The 20,133-nt window shown below is 47.3% G+C and overlaps 1 protein-coding gene across 8 annotated transcripts in view; it reads left to right on the forward strand.

The window, feature by feature from the left end:
* Positions 1–20,133, forward strand: part of OPCML (opioid binding protein/cell adhesion molecule like) — a 1,112,106-nt gene that overhangs the window by 1,075,925 nt on the left and 16,048 nt on the right. For 3 of the 8 annotated variants that reach the window (XM_053594858.1, XM_053594863.1, XM_053594856.1), the window contains 4 exons: positions 14,741–14,878; positions 15,259–15,379; positions 15,834–15,985; positions 16,865–16,891. In XM_053594858.1, coding sequence (XP_053450833.1) covers positions 14,741–14,878; positions 15,259–15,379; positions 15,834–15,985; positions 16,865–16,891 — 438 coding nt within the window. The remainder of the gene's footprint in view (positions 1–14,740; positions 14,879–15,258; positions 15,380–15,833; positions 15,986–16,864; positions 16,892–20,133) is intronic. The other 5 variants (XM_053594859.1, XM_053594857.1, XM_053594862.1 and 2 more) reach the window with 3 other exon arrangements.

Here is a 20,133-nt window from a genome sequence, read left to right on the forward strand (position 1 = left end):
CACCTCCACCAGAAGCTACAGGCAAGGGCACAGCTGGTGTAGCCCCTGCAGTCAGTTGCTCTGGAGAGAAAGGAGGACCAAGATGGGGGTGAGAAGGATGTCTGGAGGGTCAAAAAGGAAGTAAGTATGTGGACAAGCATTCCTGAAAAGTGGCATCTAAAAAAGACCTGAATGCAGAGTCAGAGGTCTCTAGGGGAAAGGAGGCGGGGGTGGGTTGTGAGTATGACGTACAAATTCTGTGCCATAAAACTCAGTGCTGAGACTGATCAGTGTGTTTGCAGCTAATGAGTTGAGACTTTGCCCATCTGGCTGGTGAGGAATTCAGTCTGAGTCCTGCTTTGGGAGATGGACTTTCTTCACTAGAGGGGACAGAGTGCTTTGAAAAGGCCTCGAGTTTTTGGTCCTCAGAGGTAGGTTCCTGGTCTAAGAGGCTCAATGAATGTTTGTTAAATGAAAGAACAAAGGAAGATAGGAGGGAAGGAAAGGAGAGAGGGGGGAAGGGAGGGGAGAAGGGAGGGAAGGGAGGGAGGTGGCGACGGACAGAAGGAAGGGAGGGCTGGTGTATGGCTAGATTCACTTGTATTATCACCCAGTCTGAGGTGGGGTCACCTACTGGGGCTGTCATGGGAAAAGAACAGGTAGTCGGCTCCTGGTGGGGGGCACCTCCCGACAGTCCATTCCTGCCCCCCAGGTTGTTCCACGCCCACCTCCATGAGCCTAGACCTAGACTCTATTTGCTTGTTTCTGTGAAACAAAAGCCTGGATGGTAATCATCTTCTGGATGCCTAGCAACTGCTTCAGACCCCATGACACAAGTCATTAACAACCCTGAGGCAAGGAGCTAAGAATGGAGAACTCATAAAGCCCGGCTTATTTGGGGGGCTGGGGAGGAGCAAAGGCCTCCAAGTTCCTCCCTCTTCTACAGCTTCACGAACAGAACACCATTTCCTTTGGGGGAAGATTAACTTGTCACATGACAATAGCAGAGGGGACATGGAGTCCAGCAAGAGAGCAAAGCAGTCTTGGGGAATCAAATCCTAGTCCATACTGTGTAAAAATCTAGGGGGAGCAGAGTCTGAACAAATGGAAGCTAGAAAACAGAGGAACTTGCAATGCATTCAATTGATAAAACTTTTTATCTAGTCTTTTGAGGAGCCCTGAGGGAGCCCAGAGACCTTTCTGCATCCTCTCACTCTCCAGATTTCCAGGCAGATCTGCAGGACAGGTGGCCATACTTCCCACCACGGCTGAAGCCCTGACTCTTAGGAATCTTGGTGCACTGACCCCCCACACCCAGGGCCCCTGCACAGTCAGGTCCCAAGGCCCACCAGCATCATCACGGCGCTTGAGCCACAGAACTAAATACCAGAAAATAATGTCATCTTTGTTCACTTTCACCTGTTCATACATTGACTCTAGAAACAAAGATGTTATACCTAAGTGTTTTCTTCAAAATAGTAGCAGCACCAGCTGCCCAAGGGGCTGACCCCAGGCTTTCTAGACGGTTTTATGCCTTGATCTCAGGAATATAGCTGGCTGTGCCCTCCTAAGCCCATACCCTTCTTCCCACACCATCTCGCCAGTGCCCTTGCTAATTCCGCAAAGTTAATACCTGATTAATAGCTCCTGTGATAGAACAGTTCCGGGATGAGCTGTAGCCCCCATTTACAATCTGCTGATGATTGAAAAATTATGTTCAGTTCAGTAATAATTGATGGAAATGGTCTCTTCTCCTCTGCAGCTGATTTGCTTTGTAATTGTGATTTAATAATGTAAATATAGCTTGTTTTCTTCTCAAGATGAATTGCCCTCTGATTTGCCAAGCTCAGGCCTCTTTGGGCTTTCTTACCTCTTTGTCTTTTCTCATGAGACCCTAGGTGAGATTTCTTCCTTATTTTGCTACATTTTTATCTACACACACGCGCACCCACTTTGAGTTGATGGTTAGAAGGATCACAGATTATGTTTCCAACCAGCCACTGACTATCAAAAATCAGAGCTAACACTTTAGAAATAATATAACTCCACAACGTTATTTTTGAAGGTTAGGGTGGTTGAGTCATGTACCCAAGGGCACACAGAGAGTCAGATTGCCCCTGAACTTCCCTCATCATTTAGGAAGTTTCACTGTGTGAGTAAAGTTTGGAAAGAATATCTCTACATCTGCTTTCTCTACCAAATGTTTCTCTGTCACGCCTTCATACCACATGTGTCTGTGTCTGTATGTATAACACGCAGAAAGCAGTAAGTATCACACTGTTACTTACATTAATGCCATGACTTACTCCCAGGGTACAATATTCTAAAACTGGGGGAGGGGCTTTAGAATTAAGGATAAAGTAGTGTAGGCTCAAGGTCATGTAACTTATCTACTGTGACCGTTTCTCTGCAGAAGCTCCCTCTTTGGCACCACCTATCTCAGTACCAGACTCCAGACACCTAGCCTGTGTGACTGGGAGTGCAGCAGCCCCTTCCATACTGCTCCATTCTGTCTGGGATCCTGCCATTGAGGCCTGCTCTGTGGGAGCCTAGTCACCCTTGTGGAAGACAAGCCCCCTTGTCATTCTCTCCCACACAGACATTGCCTGCCTTTAAGACAGAGGCTCCATCATGTCCCCTAAGACAGCAGAAATAAAACTGATAAAGTCATCTGGGGTAGTGGGAAAAACATCTTGGGATCTACAGGACTCTGCTTTCTTTCCAAGCAAGATCTGGTAATTTTGATAGAGGCCCTGAAGGTAGTGACCACTGAGGAAATTTAGCAAAGGCAGGTACTGGGAAGGAGGTACAGGAGACAGCAGGGGCCTGGGGAGGGTCGGGTCGGAGGCAGGCCAGCTCCGGCCTGAGCCTCGGGGTCATGTTACCGTGCACGCAGCAGTCTGTCTTCCAGAACCAGAACTCTCACCTCTGATCTTCACTTCCCCAGTTGAATGCAGGGTACTGTCCATGGACAGTTGACAAGTACATAGACGACCTATTTACTGTGCTAGAAAGACTGTCGAGAACAGTGACTGAGGGACCTACAAAACAAGGTGACCTGATCCCCTCGCTTTGCAGACACGGGGGCTGGGGGAAGGACAGGGGCTGCTCACTGGTACTGGCTGGCCAGTGGCCAAGCAAAGACAAAAATCTCAACCTCCTTGGCTTCCACTGGGCCCCTCCGAACTTGCTGGACCCAAGCTCTGTGGCCACAGGTTCATTCCAACAGTGGATATGGAAGAGAAATTTGGGGTGTAATACCCAGCGCGGTCCTCTCAGGACGAGCATCCCCTTATCTATCTGTTCTCTGGTTGGGAAGGATTAGTGGAGACGCACAACTAAGATGACGATATTTTTAGCAAAGGCAGGGGAGGGCAGAAAGCAGAGAGAAGCATCATTTTCCTGCATTTAGAGTATACCCTCAGACCCATGAAAATGGGCCTCAAATCATATAAGTGGATGATTAGTTATATCTATAAGACATTATTCCAATCTCCCCATTGCGGGGAGGGACAGAAGAACAGTTACTTGTCAAAATCTACATGAATAGGAGTCTGGGAAAGGAAAGGAATTAATTTCCCCCATTAACTCAAGACATTACCTTCAGATACACACAGTCCTTCATAATTGTCAAAACCTCTTTCCTCCCTGTCACCAAGGAGCTAGAGCACAATGACAGATGACAGCTTCCTTGAAATTGTCCTGGTGTCTCTATTCTTGTGTCTGCATCGTCAAGACCTCAGATAAAGTTTGGGTGGCCTGGGTCAGCTCTGCAGTGCACACGCCCTAGGCTTGGGAGTTGGGACTCTGTCAATCAAACTCTGATTATCAACGTTTTTAGAACCTAAGGAATTATCTAGGATTCCTGGTCATAAATGGTATGGTGAGGTTATGAAAGGTTACAAAACACTGAAGCTGATAGTGATCTTGGAGTTCATCCCGTGCAATTTCTTATGTTTGAAGTAAAAAAACTTCCATCAGCATTTAACGTACTAGAAACATTTACCAGAAATCACGTAACACAGGGTGACAAAATCAGGATCACATCCCAGGTCTTCTGATCTCTAATTCAGTGGTTTTCTCCATTATTTCTACTACTGCCATGAAGTCGTAGAAGTTCATGTGCATCAAGTGACTTTTAAGGTGACCAGGCTAAGAAGAGAGACCAGAAATATCCAGAAAAATACACACCTTGGATGAGAGGTCAGTTTAATCATCGTCCAGGTTAGATGGTAAGAGGGAGACCAACTGGCTTGAATAGCACAGAGAGGAGAGTCCTTGACAGGAAAATTGCCAAAGGGACCTTCCCCCACCACAGCACTGATGTTGCCCTTGGCTCCTAAGCCTTGCTGTCACCGCTATGGCCCCGTGATGCTCCCGAGCTCAGCCCTTTCTGCTCTGCCGGGTGTGCAGGGCATCTGAGCCTGGGGCCTGCCCACTGCTCCTGCTGCCTAGGGTCCTGGGTACTTGGCCTGGAAGCCAGTACGAGTATTTTGGAAATATTTATGAATGTTGATACTGGTGTCATTGTCCTGCTGCTCTGCTGTTGGGAAATGATATAGGAAGAGGAGAAAAGACAGAGTCAAAGGAAAGGAAATAAGAGGAAATAAGAGGAGTCAGGGGCCACCAAGGCCTCAGCCGCAGAAACGGGGCTATGCTTTTCCTCAAAAGGCCATTTCTCCAATACCCCAAAACCCCTTATAGCTGTTCCATCCAGATCATTCCAGAAAGGCACAGGTCTTGTATCTGGTCTGCCAGGAGCCCTGGAACCCCAGCTGGGAGGCTGTGATGCTAGATGTCCCCAGCCTCTGGGTGGGTTGGGATCCAACCAGCTGCTCTTTCATGTCACCCCGGAGAAGAGTGTAGCTGGTGGGCCTGGAGCTCTAGGGGAAAGATAGAACCTGGAATCTTATTTGACCCTTGGTCCTTGGGGCTGGGCCACTGCCTCGTGCTAAATTAAAACATGGGCGTGTCAGGCAGCCCCACCTGCAGAGTAAGGTGCCAGCAGCAGCCCAGGCCCCCCAGCCCGATGCCAGACCTAGCAATCGGCTGGAAGTATGTCGGCTGCCTGTTTTATCACCCAGACCAGCACACATTAGAGAGTGGGCAGTAACTATTCATAACTATGTTGGGAAGACAAGTGCCAATTGAGATTGTCCCAGGAAAACATAGCTGAAAGTTAACCTAACTTTTGTATAAACCATCAAAGGCATTCTTGATGTTGGTATACAAATCACTGAATCCCCAGGGAAACGAGTCAGAGGTGGCTGATGTGAGAAGCAAAGTTTCAATTTCCCTAAAGCCAAGCAAGGGATGAAGCTCTTAGTCTAATGTTCTAAGTAATTGAAGATTTTGTACACTGCTCCCCTCCTGAGGATTCCTACCCTGGAATCCTCTTTGGTCTCAGAAAGCCACTTTTTCAACGTGCCCTCAGGTAACACCGTGTTGGCTCTCTGCACACCACACTGTGGCATAAGACATTTCTGTTCCTCGTATCAAGAAACTGGGCATGGGTGACTAGTCAGGCCTGCTGAGGCTCAAACATTCCCACAAGACGTGCAGATGAAAGAAGCAGTGTCTCATTCAATGACTTGATAGGGTTTTTTTGTAGCTGTTTTTAACTTATTGAGTTTTTTTTTTTTTTAAACCAGTAGTTTGCTGCTCAGAACTCATTTTATTTTTAGTCATTAATATTGAAATAACCTCGTTGATTTCAAGTGAAATAATCATAAGAGGAAAACATGTAAAATAAATAAAAACTTTCCAAATGCACTTAAACACTTTGTCAATAAGTTAGCTATTTAAGGAACTCTGCTATTTAAAAATAATGATTTTTATTCTTTCACTGCTACATTGTTTTGGTCTGAATAGTTTCAGTTTATAGTTAACTACTTTTTAGAATGTATATGCCAGCATCTTGTTGAACCCAAAGAGACTACTCTGCTCATCAAATGGATTTAAGCTTTTGCCTATCAGGGATTTCAGCTTTCTGCTTTGGGCAGCATTGTTTTCTCTTTCTTTCCCCCCCCCCTTTTTCCTCTCTCACCCCATCTTTCTCTTTTTTCCACCCCTGATCCTGGCACATACTTCCACACAAAAGGAATTTGCCTCATCCTCACAGGTTCCCTGTTTCTGTGTCACTCAGAATCACTCCCAGCGGGTCAGCATCATCACCTAGAAGATTGCAAAAGTCCTACATCCCCATCCTTCTGACTCAGAATGAACCTATCACAGGAAAGTGAACAAAAGTGGCTGTAAAGCCAACCTAAACCCACGTCCGCACCGTGCTTTGGAAAGAAGTATCTTAATCTTCATGCTCCTTGCTCCAGTGTCTGTGGAATCCATGGCCTTTGGAGCCTGAGGAACAGCACGCGTGACTTTCACCCAACCCTCGTTGTCATTACCCCATGGCAAGCTCCCCTTTTCCAGCTTCACTTGCAATAAAGCTTTTGGTGTGAACGTCGGGACAGTATGTTTTGCACAACAGCCTACAGCCAACAGGAGGTCTGAGCGTGTGCTGACATGTGCACAGGCCTTGTGTAGTCCTAGGCCCCAAGTGACTGATCAGTAAGGGAAGCCAGTAAGGCCACAGGTGGATCTAGCACTGGGAAAGTGAAAGAAACAGAGCTCCTCAACTCAGCAAGGTTGGAACTCCACACCTTGCTGTATGTTAGAGTCCCCTGGGATATTTTCAGAGAATACAGACACCCGGGCCCCTCCCCAGGCAATTCAGTCCATCTGTAGCCATGGACACTAGCATCTGTTTTTAAAGTGCTCCTCTGCTGACTCTGATGAGCCACCAGGAGTGAGAACTTCTGTCCTAAGGGCTTTCTGTCTGTCTACAGAGAGACCCCTTGACATTCTGCTCTCCTGCCCACATCCACCAGACCAAACCCTTTATGTCTTCTCATCTTTGGCTGTCTTCTGGCAAGGAGCTGAAGCCCCCCAGTGTGTGTATCTTTCCAGGCCGTCACATAGGATGGGTCCCTTGAGACCTTCTCTGTCTCACCCTCAGCTGTCCCCAGCTGGAAAATCAGGATCATACTGGGCTTCTTCCACCATCACCCGAGCCCGGAGGGAAGGACCAAGGAAACTCACCCCACTGCTGCCACGGAATTCCTCTGAGCGCCCAGCTGTGGAGACTGCTATTAATGGAGTCTTCCCCCACTGGAAACTCAGTGAACTTTCACAGTAACACATTCATCTTGTCATTTCCCAGCTTCCTGTCAGCCCTAGGGAAGGCAGCCAGCAAGGCATCCCTGGATGGGGGCACAGCACCCCTCCCTGGGAGCAGGACCTGATGGCCGCAGCCTGGACAAGGTGGTCTGAGCCCAAGACTAAGAGCTTCTGTCACTGCCAGCAAGGGCGACATTGACCAGGGTCTCAGTCTCCAAACCAGAATGACTTATGCACATTCAGTTATTTGTCTTAATTGAGGGGAAATGAAACAGTGGGTTTATCATACTTTTCATTAACTCCAGTGCAGTGAAGGGAACAAATCTGGGAGTTGGGCGCAAGCAAGTTTGCAATGTACTGCTGTCCACACACCTTGGTTTAATTAAAGAGGAGGAGCCCAGAGCTGCCTGTTGCCAGCAGGATCTGAAGGATTGTCGTATGTTGGTAGGGGCGGGGGTCAAAGACTGGCACAGGAAGAAGCAGAGGGGGAGTTCTGTGAGGATTCAGAGTTCTCAAGCCTCTGGCCGTCAGGCATGGTATAAACACATTCTGTACGTTTAACTCACACTCTGGCTGCCATAGCAGGGAAAGAAGCGAAGGTGTGATTTCTACTCAGGACTGTTGAGATTTAGATGGTGCAATGGGGTGACTGCTCTATAGGAGGAGCAGCAAAGAATCCAAGCCCCAGGATATGGGAGCCACACCATGTCCCCCGTGCTAACACCCTACCCCAGTTCCAAACCTAAGCATGGTTCTAATGTGTCTGTCCTTAGAAAGAAGCAGGATGTTGTATCAGGAAGTAAATGATCGAGGAGGATTCCAGGAGATCTCTATGAAGAAGGGAGAAACCCTATTCCTCCCTCTTCTGTTGCTAGAAACCAGCTTTTCTGCCTCACACCCATGGGTGAGGCAGGGTAACTAATGGAATTGGGGAGGTGATTGCTAGGGCATCCATTGGGCCTAGTTAGGCAGAGACAAGGCTGTCATCTAGCATTAGGGCAGCACTCCTGTGTCACCACTCACTTCCTGATCCACCTGGGCCCTCCTTCCCCTGGGCTCCACGTTACAGCACAATACCCACTCTTGGCCCGCTATTAAGCCAATGACTGACCACTCCCATCCAGCTCACCCTCTGTGCAAGTCCAGCCGTCTTGAGTTCACAGGGAGAAAGGCAAGAACCTCCTGTCAGCCTTGGGCTCCACACCCAGATAGCAGTTCAGCTTGTCAGCAGTAAAGTAGTTGCTCTGATCTACTCACAGCTCATTCTGTGATTACCAGTATGTTCTATTATCTAAAATAATCCTGGGCAGAGAGAAGGATGAGTGGCAGGGCTGGGCACCTCCCCCTGCCCCACCCACCGAACGTCTGACAGCCTCTACCTGGCCCTACACACCCCAAAGGCAGGAAGCAGTGGAGGGTGGGTGGGGCCAGGACAGCACTGGCTCCTGCCTGTGGCCATCTGTCCCTCGAGAAGTTTAGGACAGAAGGTTCAGCAAATACACAACATGCCTGCCAGGCCGCATTTGGGCCTTATTGGGTCAAAGCTTCCTAAAATCCATCCTCTCCACTCTGCTCTCATCTCCCCACAGAGCACAGTTCAGGCACAGTCTCCTGTGCATCACCTACTGACAGTTCAGTCCCCTGGCAAACACTGGGGCAGGTGCAGGCATCTAACCTCACAGGGTGACTTCCATAGATAGAGCCCTGCCCATATAAGGAGGTGACTTTTAATCTTCTCAAAGGAAGAAGCCAGACAAGGATTGCTTCATTCTGGAGATAATTTTTTTTAACAGTGTGAATAGTCTAGCACAGGGACAGGCTGCCTCCAAACTTGTCCCTGGGAGTATTCACAGAGAAGATACTCTGTCAGGATTTCTACAGTCCCCCAAAATGGAAGACTAAAATAGTTGACCCCTCATGGTATGTCCAACTTTGTAACTCTAAGGAATTGTCTGAGAAAATAGAAGGGAAAATTGGATGCAAGAATGATGGCTGAGATAAAGATGGCACGGAAGGACGGGACAGTCAGAGATAGAAAGGAGGAGGAGGTCAGGAAGCCTCTAGATTCTACCCTAGATTTCCATTTTTATCTCTTCCTCACCAAATGCTTAGGTTTCTTCAGGCGATCATCAATCTTACTGACCCACTATACCTTACTTGAGGAAGCTAGAAATAACTAAACATTGAAAAACTGAGCCTCAGATAACAGAAAATATAACCTGCCTAGAATTCTGGGCTCATGACCAGAATTCCACCAATTCATGGTCATGACCAGTGTAGACCACCCAAGGTGAAAGATCCCGTTTCTGTGACATCTCTCCCTAACCCTTCACCACCACCACTGTTCAACCCAACACCTGGCTCATATTGGGTTGAACTCAATAGCAGCGGGTACCGTCAGGGCCAGAGGCCAGGCAGGGAACCATCTCCTCCCGAGCAATTCCATCTCTTCCTCTCTTCCTCACAGGGAGTAGGCCTTGCTCATGAGGTCAAGTTCTTTGTGCTCCCTGGCTGTGCTGGGTCAGAACATGCATTTCTACAGAAGAACCCCACCCCTGTGCCCACAGAACCTGGAGGTCACCCGCTGTGTCTCCTGCCTTTGAGAAGATGGCTCTTTCCCACATCCCCAGATGAACTGCCCCATTTTTAAGCTTGCAGACCATAATCTTGGTAATACGGCAGACCGAACTGACTTTCTTTGAAGTGATTCCTCGATGGAAAGACATAAGTCCTGCTTTTATGCATTTCTGCCAATGATTTAGAACAGAGGTCCTCAAACTTTTTAAACAGGGGGCCAGTTCACTGTCCCTCAGACCATTGGAGGGCTGAACTATAGTTTAAAAAAAAAAAAAACAAAAACTATGAGCAAATTCCTATGCACACAGCACGTATCTTATTTTGAAGTCAAAAAACAAAACGGAAACAAATACAATCACACCGCCATATGTGGCCCGCGGGCCATAGTTTGAGGACCCCAGATGTAGAATCTACATTCTGTTGCTTATGATCATGTTACGTTGGGATGGCTGAATGTTTAGGGCAGGTTCATAATGCCACTGGTCCCTGATTTCCTACGGGACATCTCACTATAAAGTATAACTGGTGAGAAGACTTGGAGTTTCTTTCTGTTTTCATATCTTTTGATGGAGAAAATATTATAGCTCTATAGCCCTTTAAAAACAATTTCCTTTGAATGTGTCTTTGGGATCTTTCCTGTGGCTCCAAAGCTATCAGGCCTGCGCTGCCTCTGTCCTCACTCTTCTTTCCTTCCCTGTTTCCTCTTCCTCCCTCCTCCCCCCTTCTCCCCCATCTGTTTCTCCCTGCCCCAATTTCCCCCTACCTCCAACTCTATACTGAGCAGTTTGGCTTCCTGGCAGCTGGCAAAGAGGATTAAAACATCTGTTGCCTTCTACCCCTTTCTCTGCAGCATGGAGTTAGGATTTTCCATTGCGGCCAGAATGGGAGAGGGCAGGGAAAGCATTCACCCTGGTGTCCTCCTGTGTCTCTAGCTGTGAACTGCTTTAAACTTGTCACCTGGCAGTCAAAGTAGTTAAGAAAATTGGGAGGCTGAAGCAGGTGGATTGCTTGAGCGCACGATTTGGAGGACAGCCTGAGCAAGAATGAGACCTTGTCTCTAGTAAATATAGAAAAAGCTAGCCTGGCATGGTGGTAGGTACCTGCAGTCACAGCTACTTGGGAGGCGGAGGCGAGAGAATCTCTTGCGCTCAGGAGTTTCAGGTTGCTGTGAGCTGTGATGATGCCACGACGTCATGCAATCTGTCCAGGGCATCAGAATGAGACTGTCAAAAAAAATAAATAAATAAAAAAGAAAATAGCATCTAAATCTCCTGCCCTGAGCCTGAGAAGAAGAGACTGTCTCAAAAAAAAGAAAATAGCATCTAAATCTCCTGCCCTGAGCCTGAGAAGAAGAGACTGTCTCAAAAAAAAAGAAAAAAGAAAATAGCATCTAAATCTCCTGCCCTGAGCCTGAGAAGAAGAGAAGTTTCAACATCTTCTTCTCACTTCTCAGCAAAGAACACTTTTGGGAAGGGAGCACATTTTGTAGGAAGATCATAGAGGGAATTGGAAAGGAAACTCCAAGGTGTATCTCACCTTCGGTGTATCCTACTGAGCCTCAAACTCCAAAAATAGTGTCTATAGGGAGGCAGACTCCACAGGGCTCTGGCTGACGGGGCACTCAGTCATATCTTCTTAACGAGGGGGCTGCTTCGGACATCTGGGTAGTTACTAGTGTGTGAGTGGGGTGAGCCCCCAAGCAGCCTAAGTGGTGTCCATGGCTTCACTCCTCAGAGTGTGGGCCTGGCCCAGCCTGTCCTATAGTGGAGCCATCGCCTGAGCACATGCTAGAAACCCAGACCCCAGTTCAGGTCGACTGAATCAGAATCGATATTTAAAAAAAAAAAAAACCCTGTGGAATTTATATGCAAATTAAAATATGAGAAGCACTTACTTTATTGTACAAACTTGACAAAATTCATTCTGTCACTTAATGTGGTAGTATTATCATAACAATCCCCATTTAACATGAAACACTTTTTCTTCCTTTTTGGCTGTCACATAACTGTCCCATAAAAACAGTATTACAGATAGTGAAAAGAAATCCCCACATTCTGGAGAGTGGCTAGTGGTCTGGTAACTCCCTGTAGAAGGTCCACAATCTGTTCTACTTGGGGGTCTTTGCCCTCTTTGATGGCATGTCACCCTCTGTGCAGGTCCAGGCTTCAAAGTCAGACGGTATTCATTCATCAGTGGCTGTCAGGACATCTGGCTGGTGTCCGTGTGCAGCATGAGCTGGGACTTTCTCCTTCTCCCCTGGGTAAGGGGAACAGAGACCCTGACCAAAGCCCCTCTTGGGCCCTCTGCAAGTTGCGGATTGTTTGGGGAAGTGTTCAGAGCAGTGTGACCACTGGTGGCCAGTCCTCTGCAGTGAACACTGAAAAAAGAACGCAGTCGTCACAGCAGAAGGCCAGCCTTCCCCTGCTACCACACCTACTCTTCAACACATTTGATTTCATGTTTGAGTAATCCTTAAACATGCTTATAGTGTTCAACTGGCACTTTTTGCTTGTTAAATTTCCCAGAACAAATCATCTCAGAATCCCCTTCAATTATGATATTCTGTAAATCTAAGAGGAATAAAGAGAAAAGAATGAGGTGGTGTTTGCCTTTGCCTAATGAAACTTGAGGAGTTAGAATATGAAGTAGCCCGGATGGTTGTGTGTGATGGGGTAGTGGGCTCTGACCCAGCAGTGCCACCCTGAGGCCCCTGTACATGTGGCCCTCTTCCAGGTCCCAGGACACCTGTGCTCTGGAGTGTCCCTCTGATGCCTATATCCATCTGGGGCCAGCAAAACCAGTCAGTAGAAACACTGAGATCCCTAGCAGGGAAGGTGGGGGCTGTTGTCCCATTTCTCCCCTTCAGAGGCTTCTCCACACTGCACCCTTCATTTACTCCTCACACGGGTTCAGCTAGATTTCCCTGTGACTCTGAACCTCACACCTATGGACTGGTCCTGGGTTCTAGGAAGGCAGCCTTGCAAGGTGACTCCCCGTCCCTGGCCAAACCTGTATTTCTTCCATGGAATTTCATGAGACTGGCCTACCAGAGTGGTGCTGATTTGAGGTGACTTATTTTTATAGTAGGTTGGTAACCAGCATCCAGACACTGACGGTACACCCTGGGTGGGGATAGAGACAGGGAAGGCAGTGAGATCTGGAAAGCATGTGATCTGGAAATGGGCAGGTTGGGGTTGAAGCTCCCCAAGGCATGGACCCAGGGCGCAGTCAGGGTGCCCTGGCTGACCCCCTCAGACCTTCCTGCTCCACACCAGCAGTGGACCCAGACTTGGTTGAAAGAGGAACCATTGGATTGAGTTATGTTTCCAAAGGGTTGTGGGGAATATTATAATTTTTACTGTTCTGAAAACTAATTCAGCCCTAACACTTAGAGCATAAAAAATATATCAGGCCTGTAAGAAACACAAATGGGTCAGGTGTGGTGGCGCATACCTGTAATTCTAGCAATTTGAGAGGCTGAAGTGGGACGATTGCTTGAGTCTAAGAGTTCAAAGCTGCAGTGCGCTGTGATCTTACCAAAAGGAAGGATGGAAAGAAGCAGGGAAAGAAAGGCGGTGGCAGATGGCTTTGCCTTCTCCTTGCCCTTCATCTTGGTTTTCATGCAGCGCCTATGGCTCAAAGGAGTAGGGCCCCATATACCAGAGGTGGCAGTTTCAAACCCAGCCCTGGCCAAAAACTCCAAAAAAACCCAAACATCTTGGTTTTCATGGGAACCCAGTGTTCTGACAGACTCAGCACATTTGCATTTGAAGAGAGAGGATCTGTTCTGTTTGCCCTGAACTACAGGGAGTGGGATACAGGATAAAGTAGACCAGATCATTGCAAGCACAGGGACAGGTGGCTTGCAGGCAAAGCGGAGTTCAAAGCGTCAGAATTTCAAGTTTCACAAGTACCAAAGTGTGGATCCTCCAGAGCGCTCCACAGAGTCAGATACTAAATCCATGAGGCCGTTCTAGGCACTGCAGATGCAGCATTTGGGGCTGTGAGTTTTATCTTGTGTTGGCAAATATTTACTGAGCATCTATGAAATAGCAGGTGTGAGGTCCTTCCCTCATGATCATCTCCATCTTCACCACCACAGGTTGAAATTGAACCAGCGGGTTTGCATTTACTTACATTAAACTATAGAATGTTTATTTTTTTGTTCTACAAAGCAGCTACTTCCTGGAACCAAGGCCAAGTCCATAGTTGTCAGGTTCAGAGTTGCTGGGATGTATTCTGTATTATGCCAAAGGCATTTCTACATAGTGAAAAATTATGATGTAGTTCATAGTAACATACCCTGAAGTTATTTTATATTTTATTTTATTATTGATCATGACAATTCATTTTTAAATTATTAATACTCTTGAATGATATACTTGTTATTAATATATTCAAATATTTATTATGTACTTGGTTCATCTTCATGCTAACCACATAAGAAAAATAATTGTCTCCAAAAAAAAAAAAAAAAGGTGATCGAGTCTCGCTCTGTCACCCTAGGTAGAGTGCCATAGCATCATCATAGCTCAAGCAACCTCAGGGTCTTGGGCTCAAAGGATCCACTTGCCTCAGCTTCCCAAGTAGGTGGGACTATAGGTGCTTGCAAATACAATACCTGGCTAGTTTTTCTATTTTTAGTAGAGATAAGGTCTTGCTCAGTTGAACTCATGAGCTTAAGCGATCCTCTTGCCGTGCCTTCCCAGAGTGCTAGGATGACAGACGTGAGTCACCTTGCTTGGCCTTGATATCTCTTTCTTATCAAATGGTCTACAAAATCAAAGCAATGTGGCCAAAAATACATGACCCAATACCCAAGCAGAGAATTTCCATCTTCAGTTGCCATGCTGATGGACCAACATGGCACCCTGGTCTTTGGCGTGCTGGTCAAATCCCATTACTGTGGCTTTCCCTACTCCTCTCCCCAAAGCCTCTAGATGTGAACACGGTTCTGTCCTGGGTCTCACAATTTATTATTGTTTCCTCTCTGTTTCTTTCTCCCTAGAAGGCCAGGGCTTTGTAAGTGAGGATGAATACCTGGAAATCTCAGACATCAAACGCGACCAGTCTGGGGAGTATGAATGCAGCGCCTTGAATGATGTGGCCGCACCCGATGTGAGGAAAGTAAAAATCACTGTAAACTGTGAGTGGACCTGCGGCCAGGGGCTTCCAAGGGAGGAGTGGGTGTGGGACCAAGGGGACAAGATGGGAATGAACCACGTGCTACCAACAGGAAAACACGATCAGCTTGCTTTGCCCTATCATTACCCCCATGGCCTGTGTCCCTGGAGTCTTCCTGAGACTGTCAGAGCTTCCAGTGAGTGGAGAAAATTGAACTGGTTTCAAGGCCTGGAGAAGGAAGTTAGGATGAATGCAATATCTTCAGGCAGCTTCTATTAAATTTTCATTTTCCTGGAACAGAGGTTGTCACGAGAACTCTATTTACACAGCAAATGACTGTGTCCTTATTCTCTTTCATGGAATCACCCTCTGTGTTGGGATTCCCCCCCCCCTTCCCCACAGATCCTCCATATATATCAAGAGCCAAGAACACTGGTGTTTCAGTTGGTCAGAAGGGAATCCTGAGCTGTGAAGCCTCTGCGGTCCCCATGGCTGAATTCCAGTGGTTCAAGGAAGACACCAGGTACCTTGAAACTGGGACTTACGGGGCTCTGATGGATCACTCATCAGGAGGAGGATGAAGTAAAAGGGAAAGATGACAAGACAGAAATGCAGGGCAGCCTCCTTTCTAACAGAGGATCCTTTCGGAACTAGAATTTTTTAAGTGGAGGAAGGCGGGAAGTGGACAAAATGAACTGACCTTTATCAGGACCTGAGATGCATGTTGACATGTCTGCCTTCGATGCCTACAAGCCAGGAAATGCAGTCTGTTGAGCACCATGGTTCTTTCCTTCCTCTCCTGAGGGAGGTTGTGATGTTTGCTATTTGAGTTTGCAGACTGGGTTCTTAAGAGAACAGGGTTTGCGAGGAGGGAGCTCCTGTAATTAAACTGGACTGTCTCTGGGTTTCTCAGTGCCTTCTGTTTGCAGCCTCAGCCTGTGAACAGACCCAGACCCACGGCACCTTCTCTGTTGCAGGTTAGCCACTGGCCTGGATGGTATGAGGATTGAGAATAAAGGCCACATGTCCACGTTGACCTTCTTCAATGTTTCAGAAAAGGATTATGGAAACTACACTTGTGTGGCCGCAAACAAGCTTGGGAACACCAACGCCAGCATCACATTGTATGGTGAGTGCAGGAGGCCCTGGATGCAACGGGCTCAGTCACCTGCAGGAGCTGGGGGGACCCCGGAGGGAGGAAGGCTCCAACTGCTTGGCCTGTGTCCATCCTGCTCAACCACCTTTCGAGAAATACTTCTCCCTGTCATTTACCTAGCATGTGACACAGTGATGCTTACAAGGGCATGGCTATCTCCTGGTCATTGAGGTTTGCCCTTACAAAAGGAATAAACCAATTTCAGGATCAAGTTGAATGGTGGTTGCACAAAACTGATAGGACCATGGGTCATATCAATTGTAGTACAATCTACAGTTCTCTGGGGACACATAATTTCAACCTTCCGTAGTAAGAGTCTATGATTCCAGGGAGTTTATGTAAGTTTAAGCCAAGTCAACTGCTGCCATCCTGCTACCCACGTTGAGTACATGTGACCTTCTCATTCATCAGAACAGAGCAGTAGTCTAAGTCCTCATCAGATGACTGTTCTATCCAAAGGGGAGAGCAGAAAACCCTCTCCGAGGGCCTCTCTCACTCCTATAGAGGGAAAGATCCCAGGAGCCACGATCAGCCCCTGTGAAGCCCTCAGCTCTCCCCCACTCCAGCTTCCCATAACTGCTGTGTCCTGTCTTTGTGCCACATCTCACACCGGGGCCAGCTTGTTGTGATATTTTATGTGTGTATGTTTGTTCAGTTGCTGAAGTTTGGTTGGAGGGAAGCATTTGAGGAGTAGGATGATCAGGTAGCCCCTTTTCCACGTGCACCTTAGACCCTGAGCAAGCTTCAGCGTTGACATTAACTAAACTTTGTCCACCAACCATCTGAAATGTGTGATCTATGTCTTTTGTTTCCTCTCTGCATTGTGTGTGCATTGTGCTGTGTGTGTCTTAGAAATAAGCCCCTCATCAGCAGTGGCAGGTGGGTACAGCATGTTCCTTCCTTCCTCTGCCTGCCTGAATGCCTGTGCTTTTGAATTTCTGCTACTTCAAAGATAGACATGCCTGCTTCACCTCCCTGATGTATCTCTCTGTAGTCAATAGACCTCAAGGGGCTGGGTTTGCACAGTGTCAGTTGCAAGCACGTAGAAGATGATGCCTTTCACATGCTCAGTTATAGATTTCAGGGGAAGGGCCTTTTGCTCCCAAAACAATAAACTTCTACTAAAAAGAATGAGCATTCTGCTATTTCTGCACACAGCAACACCAGGAGCAAGCCGGCCCAGAGACCAAATGGATTACGAGATGACTGTCTCCGTGCAGAAGTCACCCTCGTGTAAATGTTTTATTCTTTTAGCCCAAGGCAAAGAGGGCTAATGATTAGTTCTAGAATTTTAAGATAGAAGTGTATGGGGTTGTTAGTCATAATGCCAACATCTACTATTTACCAAATATGTACTGGTTTCTAGGCATGGGTGTCATGCTGTGCAAGGCAGGTTATTAACCCCATTTTCTAGATGAGTAGGAGGAGGACCAAAGAGCTTGGATAACACTGAGGTCCACATAGCTAACACATAGACACTGGATCACCGGAGGAGACCCAGGAACTGGAGGATCTGCCCGGTGTGTGAGCATGCACGTGTGCACACACACACACTCTCTCACTCACGCACCCAGGGGAAGCAGCATCTGGTACTCAGCTCTGCTGCCATAGAGAGAAGACACCCAGCCCTACTGTTCTAAGATGTCGATATCAGTCACATGTAAAGTGATGACATGCGAATTGTATAGACCTGGAATCAGCTCTGCAACTGTCTTTCATTGCTCTACCTCTCAACTACCTCTTTCATTGCTCCTGACCCAGGACACTCACAAATGTACAGCCCTGCCCATGTCTTCATGCCCGGGAACACTGATCCCCTAGTCGTAATAAAACTGGGAGGACAGGGTGGGACAAGGCGCCACCCCATCACTGACCTGCTATTACCCTTCTAGGTATCGAGGCTGCCAGTGGCAAGGAATAGGGTCAGTAGAAGGGCCTAGGACTGACAATCCAAGAAAAGAAGTGTGTCATAGCAGATAATGACAGCAGTGTACACCTAGACGGCTTCAGTGTACTCAGGGTGCTGTTGCCAAATACCACAGATTGGATCACTTAAACAATAGATATTTATTTTATCTCTCAGTTCTGAAGGCTGGGAGTACAACAGCCAGGCTTGGCCAATTCAGTTCGGGGGTGAGGGCCAACTTCCTGGTTGTGGATAGCTGAGGTGTCCTCAAATGGCCTTTCCCCTGAGTGCTCACAGGGTGAACGGATGAGAGAAGAGGAATCTGAGGTCTCTTGTGTTGAGGGCATGAACTGTATAGAAGAAGGTCATTGTATGTGACCTCATTTAACTTTACTTATTTCCTTAGAGACTCTACCTCTGAATACAGCCATACTGGGGGTTAGGGCTTCAATGTAAGAGTTTGCTAGGAGGGACTCTACTAACTCCACAGCAAAGGCAGAGTTATATTCCAGTTCAGCCACACATCAGTCACATAATGTTGCTGAGCTTCCTTTCCTTCTATATGCCAATGCCCTATTTACACCCTGCCTGAAAGGGCTGGTGAGAGGATTGGATAAGGTCCTCTATGTAAATAATCCCCCAAAAGCTATGTTCAGAGGTGTAACTTTGTCAACAAAGACTGCAGTCCTCAATAGACTTGGATGAATGGGATGGCTTTCCCTAGCCCACTGACATAAGAGTGTCATGAATTAGTGGTAAGATGATGGTCATCAATGTGATGTGACTCTCATACACGCTAGGTCAGGCATCCTCAAACTTTTTAAAAAGGGGGCCAATTCACTGTCCCTCAGACCGTTAGAGGGCCGGACTATACTTAAAAAAAAAAACTATGAACGAATTCCTATGCACACTGCACACATCTTATTTTGAAGTAAAAAACAAAATGGGAACAAATACAATTCACATGGCTTCATGTGGCCCGTGGGCCACAGTTTGAGGATGCCTGCGCTAAGTAGTCTGATTCCTATCGGCACCAGCCAGCACTCACTGTAACATGGCCCATCCTATCCCTACTTCCTTTCACATGCCCAGCACAATCAGCAGAACTGCCTTCCTGGGCTCCTCAGTGCCCTGTGACCACACCACCCACCCCTGATTCTCCCTATCTCACCTCACCCAGTTAGCATCCACTTGCCTTTCAGTACCCCTTCCTACAGGAAGCCTCTCCTGACCGCTCAGAGAAGATAACACCCCTGCTACACATCCTCTCACACCTTGCTTCTGGCTGCCACACTCACAGACGAGCATTTAACAAATATGCAATCATGCCCGGACACTGTCCCAAATGATAAGGAGACAGCAGTGACTCAACAGATGGAACCCTTGTTTCTAGAGATCTTCCCTTCGCAGTGCAACATTGCTTTGGTTCAATGGATTTAGTTGGCTTCATGAATGTAGGGACTGAATCTTCTTTGATCCCTGGGATCTTCTACAGGGATCCACACACTCCTGCTGGTCAGCCAAGGTGTGGTGAATGAGCGACGCACACATGTGGAGATGGAAAGGTGGAAAGGTGGTGTTGGTGATGCCGGAAGTTCCGCCATCAGGAACTGAAATGTGATGGGACAGAATAAGGGATGTTGTGTCTTGAGGGCCTTCGAGGCCAGGCTGTGCTGCTTGCTGGCTGAATCTCACTGGAGCTTGGTTGTTTATTAGTGAAGGAGTTTTTGAGAAGATATATATATTCCCTGGTACCCACAAAGCCCAATTCTGTGATGACTGAGTGGCAGTAGCTTCAGCCCAAGATCAGAGTGCCAGTGTCCAGCTGACCTGCCTTCTTGCTGGCTATGCATGCTCTTCTAGCACCCAATGCCCCCACAATTTGGCTAATAATCATAAGCCCCTTACAGTACACAGGGCCACCAGGCTAAGTGCTTCACGCGTTCCCTCTCCCGTGGTGACTGTATGAAGTAAGTACTATATTTATCCTGATTTCACACATGAGGAAATTGAGAAGTTGGGCACATAGCTCAGATTGCACCAGCTTCTCAGAACTTGAGTTGAGATTTGAACCTGTGCGTACTTTGATTCCAGGGCCTGAGAGCTTCACTTCTTTTTCAGTCCATTCATAATACTTGGCAAACCATCATGGATATGTGTGTGGGTAGCCTTTTAAATAAATCTTCATATCAACAGTTAGTCTGTTCAGACCTGT

The sequence above is a fragment of the Nycticebus coucang genome, chromosome 6 (genome assembly GCF_027406575.1).
Source record: "Nycticebus coucang isolate mNycCou1 chromosome 6, mNycCou1.pri, whole genome shotgun sequence".
NCBI lineage: Eukaryota > Metazoa > Chordata > Mammalia > Primates > Lorisidae > Nycticebus > Nycticebus coucang.